The 27,463-nt window shown below is 45.7% G+C and overlaps 1 protein-coding gene across 2 annotated transcripts; it reads left to right on the top strand.

Moving 5' to 3' along the window:
• The first annotated feature begins 926 nt into the window (after positions 1-926).
• Positions 927-27,159, top strand: LOC113587160 (probable cation-transporting ATPase 13A3). 2 transcript variants are annotated; one of them, XM_035520030.1, is made up of 33 exons: positions 991-1,030; positions 3,449-3,537; positions 4,062-4,131; positions 4,254-4,427; positions 4,775-4,972; positions 5,075-5,145; positions 7,397-7,480; positions 7,656-7,725; positions 8,010-8,144; positions 9,367-9,439; positions 14,285-14,416; positions 14,683-14,850; positions 15,084-15,241; positions 15,352-15,540; positions 15,771-15,832; positions 16,028-16,178; positions 16,909-17,031; positions 17,941-18,094; positions 18,491-18,611; positions 18,742-18,866; positions 19,332-19,555; positions 21,102-21,251; positions 21,613-21,692; positions 21,789-21,831; positions 21,976-22,085; positions 22,778-22,874; positions 23,002-23,074; positions 23,474-23,651; positions 24,162-24,343; positions 24,462-24,550; positions 24,681-24,761; positions 25,017-25,109; positions 25,569-27,159. In XM_035520030.1, the coding sequence occupies exons 3-33, from the start codon at positions 4,081-4,083 to the stop codon at positions 25,818-25,820; spliced, it is 3,891 nt and encodes a 1,296-aa protein (XP_035375923.1). In that variant the 5' UTR covers positions 991-1,030; positions 3,449-3,537; positions 4,062-4,080; the 3' UTR covers positions 25,821-27,159. The 2 variants fall into 2 exon arrangements, with proteins under 2 accessions (XP_035375922.1, XP_035375923.1); XM_035520029.1 differs by lacking the exon at positions 3,449-3,537 and having other exon boundaries at positions 927-1,030.
• Positions 27,160-27,463: the final 304 nt, after the last annotated feature.

Genomic DNA, 27,463 nt, shown 5'->3' with positions numbered 1-27,463 from the left:
GAGCTCATACAAATCAGATTCAGAATGAATAAAAATCTAAATACATGAGCACAAATAATGCCTAAGACGGAGTACTTTTTACATTTTTCATTTTCAACAAAAAGTGCCAGATTTCTTACGTGACAACAATCGTTGGCGATCAGTCACTGAGTCTTGAACCTCATCCAGGACCTCAGACACTAAGAAGCTGAAATCTCTCATGGTCAGATTTCTCAACTGGAAGACAGCACATCCAAAATGTCTAATAGACAATCCTGCTAACATTAAATTTGTTATTGGCAGGTAGGTTTTTACCAACTATGCTACTATATAAAACTGTAAGATTGTGTTTTTATAAGGGAGTGCAAGTCGTGTCAGACCCAGCCCTTAACTGAGTGTGTTGCTAGATAAGGCTTCCTTCATTTGTTTATTGTGAGGTAGCAGATCTGGTCGCAGTATAGACGCAGTTCCTACAGAAATCGGGGTAGGCTCATTCCAAAGGGTTCACTTTTTCTTGCCTCTGTATGCGACATTTATCCGTTTCTTTCGGCGTACTCTATCCGAACTTTTTATTTTGAATGCCCATTCCATCAGTCCCCACGTGTGGTATCGCGCGAGATAAATTCCTGTTATAACTGTCACACCTGCGTGTGCAGCAACACGGGTATAACTCCTAAAAACACACCTGAGTTAACATGAACTTGGTCGCTATCAGCAGCCATTAAGACAAATCCACTTAAAACTAATCTAAATAAACCTGTAAAAAGTCAACTTAGTCCGACAGTGACGTCACGGAGGCGCCCGATCACGCGTTTTTACCCTGGGGGCGCGAGGCCCGCTTTGGTCTTTTGGGTGAGGCATCTTACAATCGGGTCTCTCGTGACCTCACATCCTGTCCCAAACTTCCTCCTCGGTAGAGATGGAGCAACTCGCCTCGAGCGCCTGAGCGCGGTGTGCGGCGCGCGAGCTTGCAGACAGCCTCGTGCACGTTAGCAGGCGAGCTCGGGCGCACTGGCTCGCGGCTCTCCCCGCACTCTAGCAGCACGCTCAGGTTGGTACTCTCGCAATGCGAGCGGATTATTAGCGCGTCCGCCAAGCTTCGGTAAGTCCGTCGTAAAGTCATCGGGAAGCTCTTTAACTCCCTTTTTGGGATCCTTGACGCGTTCAGGCATGTCAGGATGCGCGCGCGCGCGTCATACCTGTCTGGCAGCAAATAAATCAGCAAAGCGAGGTCTGGTAACTTATAATAATGTAATAGTTTATTTACATTTTAAATGTAAATACATGTTTAAATGTGTGCAGCGAGTATACTAACAGAGACACTTTAAAAATACATATGCGTATTCACTCAGAGGACCGGTTTAATGATGAAATACTACTTTTACATGATACACTCCACTTCAATAATAGAATTACTTTGTGTCTAATCATATAAGATATGTTTGTCATAGTACAAAGGTTTCTCTTTATTAATAATTATATTTCATACTGCGGTATGTTTAATATTTTATGCACTTTAAATATTTGGCACGCAAAATGAATAAGTTGGCAGGCGCTACGCGGAGGAAGTTTTGATGAGGCAAAGTCGCACCAGATCAATGACGGGTGGAGGTGCTTGGTGTTGTCCTGTAGCACGCGGAATAAACCTCCCTTTCACATATAGTAACTAGAAGTGTTTTCTGTAAGCGTTGTGTCCCCCCCCCCCCCCCCCCGGATATCAGCAGATAAGAACTTTTAATTCCGTTTAGATAAAGATCTTTGATCGCAGAGTAAAAAATATGCCGTTCGTATTGTGCTGTCACTGTGATAAAAGTGAAATATGTTGTGCACTTGTGTCTGAAACTGAGATCATTTTGTTAAAATGCTTTAAGCAACGTCATTTCAAACAGTTGTTTGTATTAAACTATGTATAATTATTAATACTTGCTTCTAAAAGTTATTCAAGTAAATGAAGCTGGCTATAACTCAGTTAAGGCAGTTGTTTCTTAACAGTTGTATGCATGCATGCATGTATGTGTGTGTGCATTTGTGCATGCGTGTGCATGCATGTTTGGGGAGGGGTTGTGGGGGCAGTGGAGAGGTGTGAGAGTGTGTGCATGAGTGTGTGTGCGTGCGCGAGTGGGGGGGTGGTTTGGGATGAACTTTCAACAGAACAGTTGAACTTGTTTGGCAGCCCCAAAGGGGGCACAGCTCCTGTTTGTCAGTCTGGCAAACATGCTCCTTCCTGAACTCCTGTTGGCTGTTCCTTCGTCCTCAGGGGCTTGTGGGAGTCCCTAGTCACACCCAGCTGAGAGCATTCCTAAACTCAACCTGTACCACCTGGCACAGTCAGTTGGACACACGTGGTTTTACAGCACATTTCTGCAGAGGGCTTTGATTGTGGGAATGATGTATCTGATCATATTCTTGCTTTTTTAAAAACATTATTAGCCTACTGTTTTTGCATGGTGGTCAGCCCTAAATCCAGCTCATTTGATCCTACGTTGGCTTTCCTGTTGTGTTTTAAACAAAGACATGCAATCTGGGTGGAGTGTTTGATCCATCCTACACCATCATGCAGACTGCATGTTACACTCTTCATAGGCGTGCTGTATTTTTGCCTTGCTGTATATTGTATGCTGTAATCCAGATTTGTAGTTCTACTTTAGCACCATTACTCTGTTAATTTCCATTCTTGTCCAAGTTGTACATTTGGTCAGCAGATTGGCTTCACACTGTCTCTTAACTACTTGTAGAGAACAAGTTAACTGTTGGTGGCCTGCCAGCTCTAGCTTCAGTTATGGTGATGGTTGTTACTGTGCAGTGAACATTTGTTAGATATAAGCACAGACTCCTTACATTAACCCAGTGCTAATTTGTCATCTTTAATCTCACAGTAGACATCTACAGCTTCCTGGCAGCTGGGATTCTGAAATGGTTAATCTGGGACAGCTATCCATTGGTCTGTTTGTCCACTGCACACAGGATGATGCGCTGCCACTGAGTAGTTGGATTATACTCCATCCCGTGGACCAAAATAGTGTATTGGCTACTATCTATCGAATATGCTATGGAATCAAATCACTTCATTCTTTCAGTTATGCACACAGCTAGATCCCAGTTGACCACCACAGTCTAAATCAGATCTGCATACAGTTAGTACAGACTTCTGTAGATCATTTATCGGTATGTTCTGTGTTTTCGGGTGGACCCAATCAGTCAAATATGCTGTAGCTTGTTTGTTTGTTTTGTGTTTCCTTTGTGTTGGTCCTGATTTACCTACAGGCCTCTTTGAGCCCGAGGCATCAGAAGGCAAAGCTGTAGTCTTACACCAAACCTTAAAGGAGGACAGTAACACACAGGGCAGATATGATGGCTAGCAAGTTCTATTTCCATTTTCCACAGTGTGTGTGGGATGAAATGTGTTCTGGCAAATCTACAGTGACATGATTCCAGTACAGTCTGACAGAAAATATTCTCATGTGCACAGATCTATCTGAGCGTTTCCTCTGTGGGACTGTCTCTGTCTATGTTCCAAAGCGCTCCTGCAGGAACATTGTCTTCAATGTCATCTTCCAAGTAAAAATGACACCACCATTGATGAACTACACCCCCCCACCTCATTACACCACCATCAACAAATGACACAGCTGTCATTCTATTCATTATACCACCCTTACCTAACCACACCACTCCTACTCCATTACACCACCATCAACAGATTACACCATCCTCACCAAACTCCACCACCCTCACCTCATTAAACCGTGCTTACATTACACCATCCTCACCCCACTACAACACTCTCACATTTCCACCCTCACTGAACAACACCAACACCCCATTAGACCACCCCCACATTACTATACCAATAGTAACTCATACCAATACACCACTCACCCCACTACAGTACCCTCACACCAATACACCACTCATCACCACTCAAGAAGTGTTCATTAGTTCATACCATATTTATTAAGTCAGTGTAAGAAGTGTTCATTGTCACCTGTTGCCATTCACTAGGCACTGTAGTTGTGTGGCTGGCGTTTCAGTGGCGCGTTAGTAAATGGGTGTGTTGTGGGTTTTTTTGGTTTTTTTCTCAGGGAGCTCAGATCCTAAATCATGGAGAAGGAGGGGACCAAACTCCTCAACAGAGGCCTGGAGGATGAGATGGTGAGAACTCTGACACACCCTTTGCCTCTTTAAATGTCAAACGTACGCAGTTTTGCAGAAGTTCAGTAGTTCACATTTTACCTTGGTCCTACATTTGTTTGCATGTGTGTGTTCTGCTGTAGGAGGTGTGGGGCTACGTGCCATGTCGCTGGCGTACACTCCTGCTGTGTGTGGGCGTTTTTTGCTCGGGGGGACTGCTGCTGCTACTGCTCTACTGGATCCCACAGTGGAGAGTCAAAGCCACACACACACCCTGCCCCTTACACAGCGCACACACACTGCTGCTGCGCACCACGGTACACACCCACACACACACATACACCCTGCCCCTTACACAGCGCACACACACTGCTGCTGCGCACCACGGTACACACACACACACACACATACACACACACACACACACACCCTGCCCCTTACACGATGCACACAGACTCCTGCTGCGCACCATGGCGCACACACACACACACACACACACACACACACACACACACACACCCTGCCCCTTACATAATGAGCGCGCACACACTGCGGCTTCACTCCAAAGCCACACACACACATACATCCTGATATATATATATATATATATATAACTTACATGAATGAGACTCTGTAATCTGTCTGTGTGTGTGTGTATTTGCAGGATGAGTTTCACAGGTGGTTTCGAGTGCAGGTGAAGGTGATGCTCTCAAAAAGCCACGGCCCCTTTGACCCTTTTCAGCTCCGCACTGACACTCACCTCATACACACAAACTCCAGCGACACACCCACCCACACCCCCAGTGCACCGGCAGTTTCCACCACCATGGATGTGCCTGGCCTGCAGACCCTGCCTGTGCAGGTACTGAGCTGCTCTCAGCACGGACCTGACACATTTTCCAGCCCTCCAGTGCTTGAATGGGTGTGTAACTCATTTATCTGTGTTTTGGGATGTGTGCTTCAGGTTCGATACTTCACCCACCACAGCATGAAGTACTTCTGGAGCAACACTCTTCAGAACTTCGAAGTGCTCAGGTAAGAGACCTGCTGGGATGTACAGCATCAGAGAGAGGTTGAGAACAGCAGGCGGCGTGGAGAAAACCGGCATCCAGCTCTGACATTGATGGCTACTGCACCAAGTGCTGAAACATGTCCGTCAGTAGCTCACAGTTATAAAGAGCCCAAATAAGGCATATTAGTTGGTTATATGTCTGTCAGATGTGAGTGAGTCAGGTGATGAGTCATTGTTTTCTTCTTCGCTGAAATGTATCCATGTCAACGTTGCCCGAATAATGGCGATAGCCAGGGGAGGCTTGGCTCTAGTCCTTGCTTTTCCTTACGGGTTTTGATGCCACCTTCCAGCCCCATATTCGGGCGGAGCAATATTTAACGAGTATTAGTAAAAACCCGTACAATGTTAATTGCATTCTCCCAGAGACCCTGGTGTGGTTGGAGGCTAGCGATGCCATGTGGTTTGGTTTTGTTTCGGTCTCCATCTCCACCCTCATCTCTCATCATGTGTGCTAATGTTTCAGTTTAGTTCCAGCCGTATCTTGTTTCTAGTTAATTTCCCTGTATGTTTACCTCTTTTTTCCAACATATTTTTAGACTATGGGCCAGATTCATCAAATCTGTTGGTAAACACACTTTGCCATGCAAAATGTGTCATGTGGTATTTAATTCCTAATCATAACGTTGCTGTGGTGATGATTAGTGTAACGGTGTCAACTTACCACTGTGGTAAATTCACCTGTGACAAAGGAGAAAAGCCATGGATTGACATGCAAACATGGCCATACATATGAAAGACCTGTAACAGGAGACAGCTGACAGACTAACCCCAGTCATGAGACCAGTGACCCCTATGACAGGAGACAGCTGACCGACTAACCCCAGTCATGAGACCAGTGACACCCATGACAGGAGACAGCTGACCGACTAACCCCAGTCATGAGACCAGTGACACCCATGACAGGAGACAGCTGACCGACTAACCCCAGTCATCAGACCAGTGACACCCATGACAGGAGACAGCTGACCGACTAACCCCAGTCATGAGACCAGTGACACCCATGACAGGAGACAGCTGACCGACTAACCCCAGTCATGAGACCAGTGACCCCTATGACAGGAGACAGCTGACCGACTAACCCCAGTCATGAGACCAGTGACCCCTATGACAGGAGACAGCTGACCGACTAACCCCAGTCATGAGACCAGTGACACCCATGACAGGAGACAGCTGACCGACTAACCCCAGTCATGAGACCAGTGACCCCTATGACAGGAGACAGCTGACCGACTAACCCCAGTCATGAGACCAGTGACCCCTATGACAGGAGACAGCTGACCGACTAACCCCAGTCATGAGACCAGTGACACCCATGACAGGAGACAGCTGACCGACTAACCCCAGTCATGAGACCAGTGACACCTATGACAGGAGACAGCTGACCGACTAACCCCAGTCATGAGACCAGTGACCCCTATGACAGGAGACAGCTGACCGACTAACCCCAGTCATGAGACCAGTGACACCCATGACAGGAGACAGCTGACCGACTAACCCCAGTCATGAGACCAGTGACCCCTATGACAGGAGACAGCTGACCGACTAACCCCAGTCATGAGACCAGTGACCCCTATGACAGGAGACAGCTGACCGACTAACCCCAGTCATGAGACCAGTGACACCCATGACAGGAGACAGCTGACCGACTAACCCCAGTCATGAGACCAGTGGCAACAGTTCATGGTATTCTGACATCCTACTGCATGTCGTCCTCCTACTGTAATTGTAAAGTTTCCCATCATGCTCACTCCAGACAGACCAGACATGGGCCATTGAAATAAAATCACCAGTTAGCTAAACGGGTGTGTATGCAGAATTTTGTCAATGACTTGCATGTGTGAACAAGCATTCTTAGAAATTCATCATCCAATCCATGTTGGCTCCTTGCTGGGACATTTACCGTTGGACAGGTTTGGATGGTATTTCTTGCAGAGCTGTGTTTAGTATAAATCACCGATCTTGTACGGGAATGAGAACAAATTGCAGTGGGAACGGCAAATATTATGCCAACAGTACAGCTACGAATGAGGACATTCTGTCATATTTGCATATTTGCATAATGGCACATTAAATCTGTTGGCATGTTTTATAAATTTTGCCCACTGTGTCCAGAAATTAGCAGCATGCACGTGCAAATAAATAAATAAATGAATATATATATATGTGTGTGTGTGTGTGTGTGTGTGTGTGTGTGTGTGTGTGTGTGTGATTTAGGGGGGTAGAGGACCTGAATGAGACCTGTACCACTCTCCTCTCTACACACAACTTGGGGCTATGCAAAGCAGTGCAGGAGTACAGGTAAACACACGCGCACACACACACTACACATGTTGGTGTCTCCCTGCACAGACACAATTACAGGCACACTACCCCCAAGAAACATGCATCTTCTCAGTGTACTTTAATACGTGTTTATTAGTGTTTGAGTTGTTTCAGGGGCTCTAACCTGTTGCCCCCACCCCTCCTGTGTCAGACGGTTGTTCTTTGGAGTGAACGAGATCGCTGTAGAAGTACCCTCACTCTTCGTGCTTCTTGTCAACGAGGTAGGCAGAGTGTCCCTGGTGTAGTGGTTAGGAACTTGACTAGTAATCAGAAGGTTTCCGGTTCAAGTCCCACCACTGCCAGGTTGTCGCTGTTGAGCAACACCCTTAACCCTCATTTACTCCAATTGTGTTCAGTCATAATTGTAAATCGCTTTGGATTATAGCGTCAGTAAATGTGGTGTGTGATTATGACTAGACGGTGAGTGTGACTGATGTTACGTGGTATGTATGTGTAGTTTTGGGGGGATAGGTCTGATTGTGTGTGTGTGTGTGTGTGTGTGTAGGTGCTGAACCCCTTCTACGTGTTCCAGTTGTTCAGTGTGATTCTGTGGATTGTGGAGTTTTACCTTTACTACGCTGCTGCTATCGTTCTCATGTCAGCCATCTCTATCACCATGTCCCTCTACACCCTCAAAAAGGTGAGTGCGTGCAGGCGCCGTACTGACATGGCTCTGCACAGTAAAGGAGTCTGAGAGTCCTGGAGTCTCAGCGCTGGTCATATCAATAGGGATTAACGAAGAGTCCTAACTGCTAAACTGCTCATACCCAAGGCCATTTATCAGACTTTATGCCTGTTACATTAATTAAAGTTGTGCTTAAGACCAGTTGTAGCGGTGCGTGCCCATGTGAAATGTGTGTAATGATGACTGCTACAAATCAAAATCGCTACTCAGACATACTGTCAACAAGCTAATCTGCTATTTCCCTGAAATAGGAAAGAATTTGTGAAGTACAAAAATGAATTGAATTGTATAATTTACATAAAGCCACATGGACATCTAAACATATAAATGGCAAAGAAACAACCTTTACGCCTGCTTTCACTTTGGCATGCGTCAGAGCACAGCCACCCTCTCACACGACTCCTCCTCAGGTCCGTGTGTGGGGGTGGGTGTGTGTGGGTGGATATGTGTGGGTGGGTGTCTTTAGAACCACACCCCTCCCGTGTCAACCCATTACGTGTCGTACCTGTCTTTCATTATTGTCCTTGTTAGTGTGTGTGTGTGTGTGTGTGTGTGTGTGTGTGTGTGTGTGTGTGTGTGTGTGTAAGGTCCTGTTTTATGTTTGTCTTTTGTCCTGTTTGACCTGGTGTAGGCTATGTTTCAGCCGCCCTGCTGTGCTGTGCCGTTGTGCAAAACGGTTTATTGCTTGTCGTTTTGTATTGTTAACGTGCCATGTCATTCGTTGTATTTTAGTTTAATTTTGTTTGTGTTAAATAAACGTTTGTGTTCGTCATAGCTCACCTCTGCATCCTGCCCCGCCTCCCACGTTATGGCGCACATTTCACACCTGCTCTCTGGGCAGATCTGCCTGTGATATGTTTGTGCAGCAGTTTTAAAGTTACATACAGAAGGTTCTGACCGATTTGGCCAGACATAGCCATGCTGGAGTACCATCTCGAGTTATGGAGTCCTGATTGGAGAAGCAGTTCTACATGAGATGTTAATTAATTAACATATTCACTTTATGGCATTCAAATGGCTGGTTTGTTTTGATATGAGACATATTTTGGATTTAAAAAGTTAATAGTTTTTAATATGTGGTAGTCTGACCCTACACAATCTCTCTCTCTCTCTCTCTCTCTCTCTCTCTCTCTCTCTCTCTCTCTCTCTCTCTCTCTCCTTCTCTCACTTGTCGTAGCAATACATCATGCTCCATGACATGGCATCAGCCTACAGCGTCGCGCGCGTCTCTGTCTGCAGGGGAGACCAAGGTGATACATACATAGTTATTTAAGGAATAGCAGTTATTCTATAGAATACGTAGGTGACTGCGTGGAAGTACACACCCAGAACACACCCACAACCCATTCACGGGTCCACACCCCTCGCCGTTGTAAGTACGTACCTTTCATAATAGTTTCACTGTAGCTACTGAGGAATGCAGCTTAAGATGAAAGATGCAGTATTTACTTAATACATTTATTATAGATTTATTTTAATGACACATGATCTGCTTTTTACATCCTGACAGCTGTCAGAAAAATATCCATTTACATGCACATTATATTCCTACATTTGCCGCCATTTAACCTTTTACTGGGAAGCCTTGTAAAGTGGTTTCTTCTGAAGACCGGCTTGTGTGGGGGTTTTTTTGTTTTGTTTTTTTTGAGCCTGCTATGTTGAAGTTGTAATGAAAATGAAACGTTTCAACACGGTCTGGCTGTCCTAACCAGTTAGGAGATTACTCCATGAGGCAGCATTCCTCCAGGACTGTCAGATATTTTTGGCGCGCATGCCTCACATAGAAAGCGCGGATAGGTGACGTGGAGGTGAGGGTGGGATGCCTTCCGCGACTGGATCTGGCTAAAATCTGCAAGTTACAACCATGTTAATTACCAAACATTAAATATGGACTTTAGGGTTAGAAATTTGATTGTTTAAATTTTCACAGCATTGCACTGATAAAGCTGGAGGTTGTAGTCTTTTGGGCTGGCTGTTTGAGAATGAATTATTGCATAAAGATATGTAGTTATTTTGGGAATATATTCTTCGCAGTTCACATATATTGTAATAAGCAATACATGTCAGTTAACTCCAATAATAACGCACTAATCGCTAACATTGGTGTTAGGTTACCATGTGTAGTAATAATGGTTCAATGCCTGAAACCTTGTCAGATGAATGCAGTGGTAGGAGAAACTCAGGTCTGACGGGAAAGCGCAGTTGTCAGACAGGCCAGTCTGGAGTGGAGCACACTGCTCTACCAAGATGCCATCACACCTGAGCATTTGTCAGATCACACACTGCTTTCACACCGTGTTTCCCAGCTAACAAGGATTCCCTCTCTATGACTGTTTCTATACAAATGTGAACAGACGCCGGTCTTCCCTAGAACTCTGTGGACTGTGTCTTTATTTCACTTTGACAGGCTGGGTCCCTGGATGACCTTTTCAGTCGTTCAGTCCTTACACGCCCAGATTAATCAGGGCTTCACTATAGCCCATGTTATACACCTATGTTTGTATAAAGAGAAAATCTAGTATATTAAAGGCAAAGGTAAGAGAAAACCATTAGTTATGAAAGTTAAGAGCGCTAGTGCTGATTTGCTCACTAACTGGCCTGCAGTTGAAAAGCATTCTCATGAAATTAGACTCTAGACAGCACTTTGAATTTAATTCCAAATAAGTCATTCAGAATTGATGTACATGACATTAGTATGAAAAGTAACAAAATCTGAAACTCTTAAGTTTGCATCATATTTTATGTTTACATTTACAGCTTTTAGCAGACGCTCTTATCCAGAGCGACTCACAAAGTGCTTTGTCAATTCCTTACAGAATACGTCCTAGTACAGTACCGTAGGTCCAATATACCAGTGAACTAGAACACTGTAGAGTACAGGGATCACTGCTGATGCCTGGAAGTACACATTTCAAAATACATAAACTCTATCATATAATGTCAATGCACCAGTTAAGTGTCCATGTGTGTGTGGCTATTTGAAGAAACTGAAGACACATTGCGTCTGTACAGCAAGGTCACCTCACAAAGACTGAGCATGAGACGGAGAGTTGGGAGTGAATGGGGCTGGCAGCTTCGTCATTTCACTCAAAGCCACAGGAGCAGAAATCCCTCTGAATACCAACCCGCCCTTTCCTATGGAAAAACACAATCCGGGCGGAAGGTGTATGATGCAGGCAACACGTACTAAGAATCTCTGAACTTCCAGTGTTTCCGCTCCAAACTATGATGACTTTTTTTTTTTTTTTTTTTTTTTTTTCCCCCCCTCAAAGATTTCTTTCTTAAATTATTTGAATGCCATGAGATGTACTGACAGGAGGGGATTTCAGTCTTTGTCTACTCTGTTTGAAATACTGCACACTGCATACTGGACTCAGTATATAATGAATACTGAGTATTGGTTGTATATAGTAGGCTGTTTTGAACAGAGCCTCAGTAGTTGACAGGTCCTCTACCGCCGCGCTGGCTAGAGGCAAAAACACCTCGGCTTTTATGGAGATACCCCTCCAACCAGGGATTACCCCTTCTGCCCGTGCCCTCGAAATTCCCACTCCCGAATCCAGTATTTTTGTGTTGTCAAAACACTCATCACACGGAGTGTTTTGACAACAAAACAACAGTGGAAACTGAATCTTTGTCTATAGCATATCAGATCACTCTCTACTGACCCTGACACTGCACATGTAACATGGCTTACAAAACACACACACCTTATCCAGCCTTATCCAACCCTTCTCAAAGAACCTGAACTCTGTCTATATAAGGGAACACCTCAAGATTTCTGCCCCAGTTAGCTTTTTTTTTTATGAGACACAGTTATTTCATATACAAAAGTCTGAAAAGAAGGTATGCTTCTGAATGAATTCTAAAAAGAAATTTTAGTTGGAGAAAGAACACCAGAACTGAGGCTCCAAAGAATCTTCTCTTTACTGAATAAACAACTTGGATATAATACAGCAAACACCTACATCATAGAAAAAAGCATTCTTACGGAGCAGAAATCTACCAAGCTGGGAGAAATAAGGCGGGTAATGGCCTAGCCTGGTTAAAGGCAGAGGAGAAATCAAACATCGTCTTCCTGCAGAAACATGACGCATTAACACATAATCCAAAAGAAATTAATGACACCTTTAGCCAGTGCTCTTCCAGGCTTTATACATCAGAAACCACAGACAACCCTGCTTTGACTGACACGTTCAGTTACCAACTTTATCACCAGTGGAGTGGTAGGATTTTAATCACCCTTCAGGATAACCGAAACTGAAAAGGCTGCTCCCTGCAGCCTAGAAGATCACCCGGCGATGGCCAAGACCCTGACACCAAGACCCAGGAACAACCTGGTGCCTTTTCCATGACTTTAATAACAGTTATTTATAAACAAGACAAAAACTCCAACAAATGTTCTTCTGACTGATTTGTAAAGTCTACCCAATGCAGATTACAAAACAAATATACTGAGCCAGTTTCTACCCAAATTAATAAATCGGTTTTTATACGCCACCAATCACAATAACGGATTAAACACAATGACGGTAACACTGGATGCAGAAAAAGCCTCCGGTAGGCTTGAATTACCATGTCTATTTATCATGTCTGTTTTATCTGGGTTAAATCCGGGTTTGGCCTGGCCTTTATAGGCTGGGTGAAGATGATGCATCATAACCCTCAGGTAGAGATCACTACTAATGGTATAACATCCACTAATCATATAACATTATATAACTGTGCCTAGAGGCGGTAGGCCAGGATGTTTACTCTCCCCAGGACTTTTCTTACTGGCAGTAGAACCCTTAGACAATTCACAAGAACTTCATTTACAGATGGTGCAAACTTATTTTTATTGCACCCAGCTCGGTCACTCCAGCAACTAAAAGTCCTCCTAAACATTTATTTGGAATCACAAAACTCCTAGGACAAGTATTGATAAATTAACTAAGGACTACGCATATGGAAGTCGACACCTCGCCACCGTTTTCCAAGTGGCATCACAGATGAGATTTCTTCTCGTCCTTGTTTCAGCAGAGCTCAGTGCCTCCTTAGGTGCTGACTGGAATGCAGAAACTTAATTAAAACATGGGGAACAATTTAAATTAGAAATGGAAAATCAAATATATCAGCTGGAACCAGTCTGGTCTCCTCTAACCTCTGGCATCATCAAGGCATTTTCGCCCAGAGTGCTGGACTGCTCACCACTGGATAGTTTCTCTTTTTCGGGTCGTGCTCTCCTAACCTAGAGATTGTTTGCATGTGTGTATATCCCGCCAAGATCCTACTCCAACATTCCTGTGATTCAGCACTTTAATGCCAGGCTCTGTGTCTGATCTCACGCTGTGTTTCAGCACTTTAATGCCAGGCTCTGTGTCTGATCTCACGCTGTGTTTCAGCACTTTAATGCCAGGCTCTGTGTCTGATCTCACGCTGTGTTTCAGCACTTTAATGCCAGGCTCTGTGTCTGATCTCACGCTGTGTTTCAGCACTTTAATGCCAGGCTCTGTGTCTGATCTCACGCTGTGTTTCAGCACTTTAATGCCAGGCTCTGTGTGTAATCCTATTCCAGTGTTTTTCAGCACTTTAGTGATATGGTATAGCTGGGCTTTGTCTCTGCCCCTCACTGAGCCTGGCCACGCCCTCCACTGCCCCAGTAATATCTGTGCTTTTAGCCTTGAATGTTTTTCATGATTTCTTTAGCCAGTAACCTCACAGTATACATAAATCCTATAGACCTGCAGTCTTTCGGAAATGTTCGTTGATGATGTGTTTCATTTACTTAGCAGCCACTCATCTGTAAGACGAGACATTTTTTCAGTCTTTTGCAGGTTAAGTTATTGGTAGATTAAAAAAAAAAAAAACTATAAAAAAAAATTGTTTGTAATGTCCATTATTCCAGTGAGGTTGTTTTATAGGTTTTGCAACTTTAGTAATGGCTTCATCATTTGTCATGAGAACCAAACAGCTGAAAATAAAACAATGACATTTAAGCACTGCATTAGTCCCTGAGCATAGAAGAGACAGAGACAGCGAGATTGAGCTGTGGCTGTTGTGTTTAAGTGCAGGCTAGGTGTGTGAGATTGTGAGATGCTTTTGATTGACTGCAGAGGTGATGGAGGTACTGTCCACTGAGCTGGTCCCGGGTGATGTTATCATAATCCCTGCCGGCGGGATGGTCATGCCCTGTGATGCAGCCCTGCTCAACGGGACCTGCATCGTCAACGAGAGCATGCTCACAGGTCCTGTCTGAAAACATCTAATACGCTTCAAAACATCTAATACACTTCAAAAGCTGCAGCAGAGCTTTGGCTGCTAATGGAATTTTTGCATACATGTCATTTTCCAATGCACAAATGTAATTTTGGGTGATTGTTTTTTTGCCCAGAAAAAAAACCTTTACCAATTCAAATGACACACTGAAGAATTGTTTGGTACTGCACAGTAGTGTGTGTTTTCCCAAATGTGTCCTGTATGTGTGTGTTTGTCTGTCTCTCTCTCTTCCCAGGTGAGAGCGTACCTGTGACTAAGACGAGTCTACCAAGTGCAGGCCTGGAGGGTGAGTCAGTCTACACTACAAGAGATCACAAGCGACACACCCTGTTCTGTGGGACCAAGGTCATCCAGACACGCTTCTACTCAGGAGAGCCGGTCAAAGCACTGGTCGTACGTACTGGTCAGTCTGTTAGACTGTCTACATGCAGTATAATACAGCCATTACCTTGTAAGTACTCTGTAAGTACTCTGAATAGGTGCATATGTTTTTGCAGGAAAAATTTTCCATTTTTCCTCCCAGTCAAAAAGGGTTGAATCGTAAATGTGGATTTACAGTGAAAAAGCATTTATCTACCTGTCATGCTCAACTCACCCAGGGGTGTGTGTGTGTGTGTGTGTGTGTGTGTTTCTCAGGTTTCAGTACAGAGAAGGGGCAGTTGGTGTGCTCCATCCTCTACCCCAAACCAAGTGACTTTAAGCTCTACAGAGACGCGTACCTGTTCTTGCTCTGCCTGGTGGGCGTGGCTGCCGTTGGCTTCATCTACACCATAGTGCTCAACATCATGAACAAGGTACATGAAGAAGGCCCTGCAGCCTGGGTACACACCCATGGCCCAGGTACATTCTCCTACCTAACTGGAGATTGTTTGGGAAGTGTTCAGCTCATGTCTGCCCGCTGCAGGTTCCCACTAAAACCATCATCACAGAGTCTCTTGACATCATTACCATCACAGTGCCACCTGCACTGCCAGCGGCCATGACAGCAGGCATCGTGTATGCCCAGCGTCGTCTCCGTCGTGCTGGCATCTTCTGTGTCAGGCCCCAGAGGATCAACATATGTGGGCAGCTCAACCTGGTCTGCTTTGACAAGGTCACTGAATGATTATCCCGCTTTTAGGATTTAGGATCTGGATTTAGGATTGGGATTTGGGATGTGGATTTAGGATTGGGATTTGGGATTTGGGATCTGGATTTAGGATTGGGATTTGGGATTGGGATTTGGTGATTGTGTTAGTGTCAGGGCCCTCATGTAACCTTGTGTTTCCCACCTGCACACTGTGCATTAGAACTTGTTCTTGACAGTGTTTCCTCTGCACACAGACAGGTACTCTTACAGAGGACGGCCTAGACCTCTGGGCCATCCAGAGAGCTGAAAAGGGCAGGTGGGTCTGTGTCTCGCGCGCGCGCGCACACACACACACACACACACACACACACGCAAACAAGCAAAAAAAAACCAACCTAATTTTGACAGTGGAAATAGACTGAATTATTTGTTGTTTCTGTGAATCCACCCTCTCTGACCCTCTGATCCTCTCTCTCCCCTCTCTGACCCTCTGACCCTCTGGTCTGTCCAGATTCTGTCTCCAGGAGGAACAGGGGTCTGCAGGATTCCTGGCCCCGTCCTCGTTTGTGTCGTGCATGGCAACGTGTCACTCCCTCACAAAGATCGAGGGGGAACTCTCTGGAGACCCGCTGGACCTGAAGGTGTTCAGCGCTACTGGATGGGTGAGTCCTCAGCTTGGACAACAGTTTTAATGTTCAGGAAGGCCACAGTATGGACCAAACACTACACTGTGATTATATTGCTGTTTGTTGAGATTGGATTATGTTAACTCAACTGTGACCTCTTGGATGCTGAAGATATTGAGAGGCAAACAGAAATGGTCCTCTCACACCGTTTAGAAAAGTGTAAGAGAATCAGAGAGCCTTTTCCACAGGGTGGGTTGTTCGTGTCCTTTTAAAGGAACAGCAGGCCTCTCCACCTACAATGCCCTCTGTAGGGTGGTGTCTCCACCTACAATGCCCTCTGTAGGGTGGTGTCTCCACCTACAATGCCCTCTGTAGGGTGGTGTCTCCACCTACAATGCCCTCTGTAGGGTGGTGTCTCCATCTGCAGGGCCCTCTGTAGGTTGGTGTCATTTAGACCCCAAAAGCCACCAGATCCAAGAGATTGACCTGAACATCTCGACACCGATGGACTTAAATGTGAAGTGACATAAATTGGTCAAAGATCAAACTGAAAGCATGTTTGGAATCTGAACAGCATTTCTTTTGTTACTAATATACTGGTAACTGTTAATGTTGTGTGTCTTGTGTATTGTGATGTGTGGCTGTTACTGTGATGGTATTTGTGTTGCTTTTATTCTAGTGGTAGTCGGTGTGTTGCTGTTGGTGTTTTGCTATAGTGATGTTGGTGAGATGTTGCTGTTTTTGTGATGGTGTTTGCTGAGTGCAGATTCTGGAGGAGGCCACTGAGGAGGAGACAGCCCTCCACAATACCATAATGCCCACTGTAGTCCGGCCCCCAGCACAGCACCAGGCGGATAGAACCTCTACCATGGCCTCAGAGCAGAGCATGGTATGTCCCGTCCCCGCACACACACACAATTCCCCATTCACGTCACAGCATTTCCTTGCACACAATTAATGCTCGGTATTCTAAAGCGCTGGCAGGGTTGATGCATTTAGCGGTTTTGCCAGCAGGGTGACTTCCTGCCAACCATGTGCTGTGTGTGTGATTAGACTGAGTGCTGCTCTGCACCGTGTCGTGAGACTGACTTGTTTTGGAGGTCGCCTGAACCATCCGTCTGACTTGTTTGGACACCTGTTCGTCTGACATCATCTTTCCTTGGTTCTCTGCTCCTTAGCTTTGGCTGTAAGCGTGCATAATGATTAACTAGTTATTTATGTAATAGTTATTTGTGCAGAGAGGCCCAGCTGTGAGCAGCAGTTTGTCCACAACGGGGTGGATGGGGCCCGCAGGCTTGTAGCTGTGAAGGAAAAACTGCACATCGCTGTGTGAACTCAGAATGAAGCAAGCTCAATAAATATGAAATATGAAGGAATATGAATGAATGTGAATAAATGTGAAATATGAACTCAATTCAATATAAATGAATCATTCTGATATACAAATAAATGTTTCCAGTTCAAAAAAGGAAAAAGAAAGCACAGTTAGGGCTGGAGTGCCCCCTAGTGGACCCGTGCAGAACAGTCATTGCATAAAACTGAACTATGTCTCCATCAAACTGCACTTTGTCTTCATCAGACTGTCCTCTGTCTTCAGAATGAGCGGTTTTGTGCTGTATATTTTCTCTTCATTTACTTTTGACCTTCTCTATGATTTTGTTTCAGGGGTTGTATCAGCTGCTGATTTAAAGTCACTACAAAATAAAGTAGCCTCACTACAAAAATACACAGCTGTTCACTTATTTTAGTTTGTGTGTGTGTGCGCACGTGTGTCTCCATGGTGCTTCTTACTTCACAGCCTTTGTACGAAATTGGAATCTTGAGGTTCTTCCCCTTTTCGTCGGATCTGCAGAGAATGAGTGTGGTTACTAGGCGACTGGGAGAGAAGTTCATGGTGGCCTACCTCAAGGGGGCGCCAGAGATCGTCGCCAGCCTCTGCAAGTCTGACACAGGTCAGTCTGATGCACTCCTTATTCATCTTTGAGGCTATAGCCAGTATTCAGTACCTTCTGTGACCTGGGAATCTCAAACAGACTGACAGACTGAAGCATTAGCACTATGATGCACTTTTAAGGTGTTTCAGCTGTTAGATTAAATTAATGTTCACTTCCAGGTTGACGTGGGTGCCTAGAATCCTTCAACCTTAATAGCATGCTTCTGTATCAGTGTACTCTTTTCTTTGCTAGATTATTAATATTTTTAAATCATTTTATTACACCAGTAGTTCACATCAGTCATCACAATGAAACTTGTAGATTTACAGTGATTACTGGCTTTGATTTAGAACCTTTTCTAAGTGTCCCAGTCCCAGTATCTCAGACTCACTCCTGACTCTCTGGCATGTGCAGTTCCAGAAAACTTCGCTCAGGAGCTGGAGGGCTTCACCAGCCGGGGTTTCAGGGTCATCGCACTGGCCCAGCGCAGACTAGATGCCAAACTCACCTGGCACAAGGTGCAGAGTCTCAACAGGTACAGACGATGTGAGGGGAGCAGGGTGGCGATTTCCTGCTCTCGTTCGCTGACCCGCTGTAGCCTGACATTCCATACATCATGCTGTGGCCTCAGCGGTGCGGTAACGAGACTCCCCTGCCCGCTGCAGAGATCAGATCGAGACGAGCATGGACTTCCTGGGGCTGGTCGTACTGCAGAACAAGCTGAAGACCGAGACTTCTGCGGTGCTGAAGGAGCTGCAAACAGCCAACATCCGCACCGTCATGGTTACAGGTACAGACACACACACACACGCTGGAGCTTGGCACAGTCCGCTGTGGGTCTGAGGGTGTGCAAGGCTTACAGCCCTTTCATATCACGCAGTTTTGAATTCACTTTGCACACGGAAATCTACACGTGTCTTGTTAATCTTCCGGCCTTGAATAATTACCCGTTACTGTGCACATACTGTAGGTAGCGCCGTGTGCTTGTGTCTTCTCTGTTTATTCCACAGTTGTCAGTAATGTCAGTGCACCTGTGTGCTGTCATCACTGTGCTCTGCTCTGCTGTTTCCATCCTAGCAAAGCACCGCTGCACCTGACCAGTAGCAGCGAATAAAAGATTCTGAAGTTTTACGACTGTATTACATGAAGAAAGAAGGACATGGGAAAAGAAGACAATATATATAATCACCCAGAAAGGAAGAGCAAAGCAATGCAAGCAACTTATCTGAAAACGTTTGAATCTTTTGGTGTGCAGGTGACAACATGCTGACCGCCATCTCTGTGGCGAGAGACTGTGGCATGATCCAGCCTGGGGAGAGGGTCATCACTGCCGACGCGGTAGGACCCACCGATGACCAGCCTGCCTTCATCAGATGGCGTTACAGCCACGAGCACACACCCAAGATCCGTCCAGACCCCGTGCCAGCGCCCAGCGGGAGCTCCTTAACCTATCCTGACCCTGCACCCAGAGCCTTCCAGGTGAGCGTGATCACATGACCAGCCCTGCACCCTTTACTTGCTATTCTATGTCTCAGTTGTGGTACTAGAAGGGAAACTTTTGTACAGATTTAGAAGGTGCTCTATAGAAAATCTCCATGGCACCTTTATTTAAGCATGGCTATGGATACACTGTGTCTATAGCTTTGTCGGTATAAAGGCTTTTATTTAATGAAGAGTGCCTTGGAGACATTCTAAACTGATATTTCAAACACTGGATATTAATTAAAGTTATCATCATCAGTTATCGTTGGTCTACCACGGATGAGATTGAGAGATGATGATAACTAAACGTGCGGGAGGGAAAAGCTGTGTGTGTCTGCGTGTTTGCCGTCACACACACACGATCGATGTTGCATTAAAAGACTGTCTGTGTATTATGGATGTATAGTGAAGCCTGTCCAAAAAAAAGAGAAAAAGTCAAATAATTGGGTTATAGGTCGTGATGGGCTGGGATAGGTTGGATTAGGTCATGATAGATTGGGTTAGGTTGGGTTAGGTCGTGATAGGCTGGGATAGGTTATGTTAGGTCGTGATAGGCTGGGTTAGGTCGTGATGGGTTGTCTTGGGTTGTGATAGGCTGGGCTAGGTCGTGATGGATTGTCTTGGGTTGTGATGGGCTGGGTTAGGTCATGATGGGTTGTCTTGGGTTGTGATAGGTTGGGTTAGGTCATGATAGGCTGGGTTAGGTCGTGATGGGTTGTCTTGGGTTGTGATAGGCTGGGTTAGGTCGTGATGGGTTGTCTTGGGTTGTGATAGGCTGGGTTAGGTCGTGATGGGTTGTCTTGGGTTGTGATAGGCTGGGTTAGGTCGTGATGGGTTGTCTTGGGTTGTGATAGGCTGGGTTAGGTCGTGATGGGTTGTCTTGGGTTGTGATAGGCTGGGTTAGGTCGTGATGGGTTGTCTTGGGTTGTGATAGGTTGGGTTAGGTCGTGATAGGCTGGGTTAGGTCGTGATGGGTTGTCTTGGGTTGTGATAGGCTGGGTTAGGTCCTGATGGATTGTCTTGGGTTGTGATAGGCTGGGTTAGGTAGTGATGGGTTGTCTTGGGTTGTGATAGGCTGGGCTAGGTCGTGATGGATTGTCTTGGGTTGTGATGGGCTGGGTTAGGTCATGATGGGTTGTCTTGGGTTGTGATAGGTTGGGTTAGGTCGTGATAGGCTGGGTTAGGTCGTGATAGGTTGGGTTAGGTCATGATAGGCTGGGTTAGGTCGTGATGGGTTGTCTTGGTTGTGATGGGCTGGTTAAGGTTGGGTTGGATTCTGTTTGTTTGTATCTGTGGGCTAGTTTGTCTTGTGAGTTGAATCCGTGTCATTGAGTTTTGGTAGGATGTGTTTGGTTCTGTTTGGTTCTGTTCGGTTGTGTCTATAAACTGTAAACCACTCAAATCAAATATATTCAACATTTGGATCTGAGTCTGTGGTCTGTCCAGTTTGTGTAAGCAAAATGTGGAAATGTTCTCTCTGTCTGACACTGCTCCCCCAGCACTAAAATGGGGTTTTTATACTGGTGTCCCTGTTCTCACGCAGGTGTCCCTGTCGTGTACACAGCTGATTGACATGGAGTTCCAGGAGGCAGGTTGTGAGCAGCATCCCAAGCAGAAGGAGAAGTTCCACTTTGCGCTGAGTGGCAGGTCCCTGAGCATCATCACGGAGCACCTCCCCGAGCTCCTCCACAGGGTCAGCACGACCTCAACACCTCATTATCCAGGATTGTAGTCCAAAGAACAGCTGAATAATGAAATAGTCTCTGCTCTGTCTCTGTTTACAGCTCTGTCACAAACTGGGCTGAATTCCCTTCTTGTTAGATTAAGATTCTTAATTGATTCATTTAAATGTGGTGTTTTATTTTTTATGAGAAGTTACCACAAGCAGAGTTGTAGAGAGAAAAGCAAGAGCTACAATAAGTCTTGGCAGGTTGTATCTTCAGCTAGGGCCAGTTGTTTAAAGATCGTGGGCACAGAGACATCCCAGACTGCTGACGCGAGGCACACTGCTGTCAGATTGAAAGAACACCACCTTGTGTTCGTTCTGTCCACAGATCGCCCTCAATGGCACAGTGTTCGCTAGAATGGCCCCCGACCAAAAAACCCAGCTGGTGGAAGTGTTCCAGAGCATGGAGTGAGTACTTCACGCACTGCTTGTTGCCAGTGGCTGTAACATCTATGGGGACATTACAGTTCTGAAGGAGACCTCGGGCTTTCTTTATTGTTCCAGCTACTGTGTGTGCATGTGCGGGGATGGAGCCAACGACTGCGGGGTGAGTTTGTCTCTCCTGGACCTGCTGCTAAACCCCAGCAGAGAGGAACACAAGACCACAGCTTCTGAATGTCATGAATGTCCAATATAGCTGGAGCACTGTGCGTGTGTGTACGTATGTGTGTGTGCGTGCGCACGTGCGCAGGCTCTAAAGAGGGCTCATGCAGGGATCTCGCTGTCGGAGCTGGAAGCCTCCGTAGCCTCTGCCTTCACCTCCAGCACACCCAACATCTCCTGCGTGCCAAACCTCATCAGGTACGGCTGTCCACTCTTCATCCTCAGAACCGTATCACACTCTCCCTCCCTTTTACATTCAGTATCGCTGTGAGACCACTGACGATGTAAACCACACTAAGTAGGTACCACATTACTTATTAAATGTAATTAATATGACTACAGATAACCAACATCAGGCTGTTTTCAGTGTTTCAGAATCAATATGCAGCAAGACGGAAAATCCTTAACGATGTGTATTAATACCAGGATGTTGATAGCTTGTTTAAGCCGAGTTGTAATGATGGTTAGAGTTTGGTATATAAAAGCTCACAACTTGAGTTGTGTGTGTGTGTGTGTGTGTGTGTGTGTGTGTGTGTGTGTGTGTGTGTGTGTGTGTGTGTGTGTGTGTGTGTGTGTGTGTGTGTGTGTGTGTGTGTGTGTTTGTTTGCTTCTTTGTTTGTATGTGTGTTTGTGTGTGTGCGCGTGCGCTTGTTTGCTTCTTTGTTTGTATGTGTGTTTGTGTGTGTGCGCGTGCGCGTGTGTGCGTGTGCGCGCGTGTGTGCGCGTGTACGTGTGTGTGTGCGCGCGCGTGTGCGTGTGTGCGTGCGTGTGTGCGTGCGTGCGTGTGTGCGTGCGTGTGTGCGTGCGTGTGTGTGTGCGTGCGCGTGTGCGTGCGCGTGTGTGTGCGTGCGTGTGTGCGTGTGCGCGTGTGTGTGCGTGCGTGTGTGCAGGGAGGGTCGTGCTGCTCTCATCACCTCGTTCTGTGTGTTTAAGTTCATGGCTCTGTACAGCATCATTCAATACATCACTGTCACGCTGCTCTACTCGGTAAGACTCTTTTAAATCCATAATGTGTTTGTACGAGGCCTGCGTGTAGTTTTCCGAGGCTGTCTTGGAGAGTCTCGTCAGCTCTGCTGCTGTTCTGTCTTTTCATGTGTGTTTGATGTCCCTTCAGATCGTCAGCAACCTGGGGGACTTTCAGTTCCTCTTCATTGACATTGCCATCATTCTCATCATCGCCTTCACAAGTGAGTGGCTTCTGCTCTCTGAAATGAGTAGATTCATATTAGTATCATTATTAGATATCGTTAGGTTTACTTTACTTCCTATGGAAATCATTTCAGTCTCTACAGTGTTTATATTTTATTGAAGGTATAAACAAATCATGCTTCTATAAATACTTATCTTCTCTGGGAGAGAAAAATGGTTATAGGAGGTAGATGTTACGTGTTGGGTGGAGGTTACTGGGTGCTGCATGTTGGGTGGAGATTACTGGGTGTTAAAGATATATGTATAAATAAAAAATATGTGCATACATTCTCATGCTTGTGTGTATGCATGCCTGTGTGTTTGTTTTCATGTGTTTACATACAAGCATTTAATATATATGTGTGTGCGTGCATGTGTGCGTGCGTGCGTGGCGTCAGTGAGCCTGAACCCAGCGTGGAAGGAGCTGGTTGCTGAGCGCCCTCCCTCAAGCCTCATCTCCTTGCCGCTGCTCTTCTCCGTGCTCAGTCAGATGGTGCTCTCTCTGGTCATCCAGATCTTCGCCTTCTTCTGGGTGCAGCAGCAGGGCTGGTACCAGCACTGGAGCCCTCAGGCAGAGTGAGTTGCCGCACACCATGGCTCTGTCCAGCAGGTGGTGATACAGAGCCACTCTTGCTCAGGCGGTTACACTTTTGCTGCATATTAGACTTGACAGGAAGCACAGGAGGTAATGACCCAGAAACTGCTTGTTCGTCACCCAGATAACACCTACTGTTCATCTTTTCTGTATCTGATACTGTTATTGTCTGTCTGGTGTAGTGGTACATGTTGTAGACACAGATACTGTCGGTCTGGTGCTGTGGTAGATGTACTGCTCACACATCTGCTAGTCTGCTGTAGTTTGTATCAGGCCCAATGCAATGCTGGATGTTTATATTCTTATCCACCAACAACCGAGAGAGATGGGGTTTCCCTATACTGTAGACTTGTGTATATGTGTACTGTATAAGGAGAACCAAAGTGAAGTGAGTTGAACTTCTTTGAACTGAAACAGTATGAGCTGAATCAGTTCACACTGAAATGGTTTGAACTGTGCCATGATTTCTGTCTTTCCTGTCTTGTCTCCAGCATTTGTACCACGAACAAAACAAACTCCGTGCCTGATTACAATGTCACGTTTCCATCCAACCACAAGCACATCAAGAGCTACGAAAACACCACCCTGTTCTACGTCTCCTCCTTCCAGTACTTGGTGGTGGCCGTCGTGTTCTCCAAAGGGAAACCTTTCAGACAGCCGGCCTACACCAACTGTAAGGACAACATGGCGGCCATGCCACCAGTACCACGAAAGCCATCTTTTCAAATGCGTAGCATTAGTAGCAGTGGAGCTTGAAGGTGGCGTCCCGGTTGATGTCTGTTTCTCTGCAGGGGCATTTGTCTTGTCCTGCCTGAGTTTATATCTGTTCCTGTTCCTCATCCTGCTCTTCCCTCTGCCTGCCATCGACAACATCCTGGAGGTGAGACCCCTTGTTCAGCCTGGCCGTGGGTAAACTGAGGATCTTTGGCGCACGCACCCTACACTCTACACACACCTGATCCAGACCCTCACCTCAACCTGGCTGTGTGTCTGTCTCTGTGTGTATGAAGTTTGTGTGTGTGCCGTTGGAGTGGCGCCTTACCCTAGTCGTCATCATTATGGTCCACTCGGGAGCATCTGCTCTGCTGGAGGTAGGCGTCCCTCCGCCACGTCCCTTCACTCTCACCCTCTTCCCGTTGCTGCTTTGCTTACTTAGTGATTTACCTGCCACCTAAATTTGGACGCACGGGACGCTGAGATAGATCATTTTTGTCTTAACTGTATGAATCATTAAAAAACAACCAGGAAGTATAATGGGTGTTTTTGTTTTGTTTTTGTGCTTCCTGTTAAGTCTGATTTAATTCCAATCACGTGATTGGCCGCCCTCTCGATGCAATCTTCCGTAGACCGTGTTCCTGCAGCTCCTCGAGTTGTGGCTGACTGGGGAGGCAGATGAACCGGGTGGGTTTGGGAATGCCGCCGGCAGCCGCACGCCGCAGGTTAGCAATCCCACGCTGCCTTTCACTTCCCCTGCTTCCTGAATGATTCCACGTCACGTCACGGTACAATCAGGCCTGCCCTGCTCTGCCAGGATTTTAACCTTGTCTAGCTAAGAAGTGCTTGATGTCACATGACGGTGGGTCCAGATCCCCTCCCCTGACACAGTGTGAAGCACACACTACAGCTGCGAAGCCTGATAACCAAAGACTTCTCTCTGACTCTTAAACAGGACACAATGAAACACAAACAGCGTAACAGCAGGATATGTCTCGGGCCTGTAACACATGTCCTATGACACCAGCAACAAATGCTGAATAAAACTGATGGAGAGACTCATGTCTGTTATATATCTGCCCCTCAGTAGTTTTTCAGGCCTCTCTTTTGTTATACATCTCTGTGTGTGTCTGTGTCTGTGTCTGTGTCTGTGTCTGTGTCTGTGTCTGTGTCTCTCTCACCAGTGGGGAAACGAGCACTACGGCTACAGGTTCTTGACCTGGCTCTGTTGCAGGAGGGGGAAACTCCGGCATGCCCGCTATGCTCATGTGTCCCGGGAGGTGGAGAATGCCCCCGACTGGCCCCCCAAGCCTACGTACTGCACCCCCACTCACACACACTCTGACCACAGAACAACCCCCACACGAGAATACAGTACCATGGGCAGGAGGCTGAACTTTCCCATTATTCCAGAGTCCTCCACAACTTTTTACTGATTTAGATCACCAACGTGTTGCTTAATCTCTGTAATAAAATTGAATATTTACTGGAAAGGCTGCACTGACCATAATGCAGCCATGACTCCTCACATGTCACAGACTCTTGACCTCTCAAGAGAAATGATTAAAACCCACTCAGAATACCCAGAATAAGAACGGTACTAACGTTAATGCCAAACTGTACTGAACCAATAACGGACCATCAGAGCACTCTCACATTTTTCCAAGGTTTAGGGAAACTACGACTCCATAACTCCCAGCCTGTATGCAGAGAGCACCGCAGCACAGCCATGGCTGATGTATCCTCTCCAGATGGGACTGAATGTATCTGATAATGAGGCTTGTCACCCGGTGACCTTGGTCTTTTACCCACCTACATCACCCAACCTCTCCTCACGTGCCACACTGATGGACCACACAGACCTGGAACCTCCTCTTCTGTGACCTGGGTTACAGTGTTTCACTTTGTCACATGTAACCCTGCCAGTTTAATGTACTGTAGTGCAGCCACAGGTGTAGACTACACTGCAGACACACCCGACCTGGCACTGTTCTAAATCCTATTCATGTTCCTCCACTTTTAAAATTAGAAACAGGTCGTGGGCGTACTGCTAAACAAGGTAGGTGTAGCTCAGATGGTAGAATCATAGGATTGGTGAATGTATGAAAATACATGTAATGTAGACTACACCACGTATACAAATGAGTTGGATATACCCATTTTCATGGTTATGCTGGATTGAATTCTCCTTAAGTACGGTACTGTAATTTTGTTAGAAATACTCAAAACTGTCAGACAGGAAAGATGCAGGTCATATAATCCATTCTGAGAGCATTAACTTCAGTAATGATGCAATTTTCTAGCTATGCATTATGAGATCAAGGGTGAAGTTGGATCATTTGTGAGCTGGTGCTGAGATTAGCTGCTGTTGGAGATATTGGTGTTAATATCCACATATAGGTAGTAATGTGCTACATTTACTGCATTACATTAACTTTATATTAACTTTTTGAGTTATTTTACAAGAGGGTACTTAGCGTACATCGGTGAGGTCAAACATGTACGTTTACTTGGTTACATTCATCTAGGTTCCTCCCATTTAAAACAGTTTAATTCAGCGCACGTTTTGTTTTCCGTTCAACAACTGAAGAGGGGGGTGTACTGAAGCGGATGGACGCGGGACTTTGACAAGATGGTCTGGTGCTTTTGGGAGTTGGCCAACCGGATATCAGAAAGTAGACCGACATAACGAACTAAGAACAGACTCGGTTTCCCACGTGGGACAAGAGGTGTATTGCTATGGTGCATGATGAAATAAATGTATGAAAACACCCATATATTTGTATCTATATATATGAAAACAGCTTTTCTTTAAGGCTCACGGTCCTGCGTGCTCTCTCCTAGTCTGCGAGAAAAATGAAAAGCATGGACTGGTTATACAGGCTGTGTATGAAAGTGAAGTGATATTGTGACCGAAAAACGATGGTCGGCTACATATAAAATACAAGCAACAGACAAACGTAAGGCAGTAACGCATGCTTTAAGATGAGGCATTCTTTCAAGAGAAAAACACTTGCAGAGATGGTTCCTGATTAAACATATTGATGTATTTTTCAACCACCAAGAGACGGACGTCTAA

The sequence above is a fragment of the Electrophorus electricus genome, chromosome 19 (assembly GCF_013358815.1).
Source record: "Electrophorus electricus isolate fEleEle1 chromosome 19, fEleEle1.pri, whole genome shotgun sequence".
NCBI lineage: Eukaryota > Metazoa > Chordata > Actinopteri > Gymnotiformes > Gymnotidae > Electrophorus > Electrophorus electricus.
The sequence above is the reverse complement of the archived record's forward strand: the minus strand, read 5'-3'. Positions and strand labels throughout refer to the sequence as shown.

Bases quoted from the DNA above. Each gene is read 5' to 3' on its own strand.
- LOC113587160 (XM_035520029.1), top strand. From the start codon at position 4,081: ATGGAGAAGGAGGGGACCAAACTCCTCAACAGAGGCCTGGAGGATGAG. The intron at 15,541-15,770 runs GTCACTGAATGA...CTCTGCACACAG, and splicing joins ACCTGGTCTGCTTTGACAAG to ACAGGTACTCTTACAGAGGA. The intron at 23,075-23,473 runs GTGAGTGGCTTC...GCGTGGCGTCAG, and splicing joins TCTCATCATCGCCTTCACAA to TGAGCCTGAACCCAGCGTGG.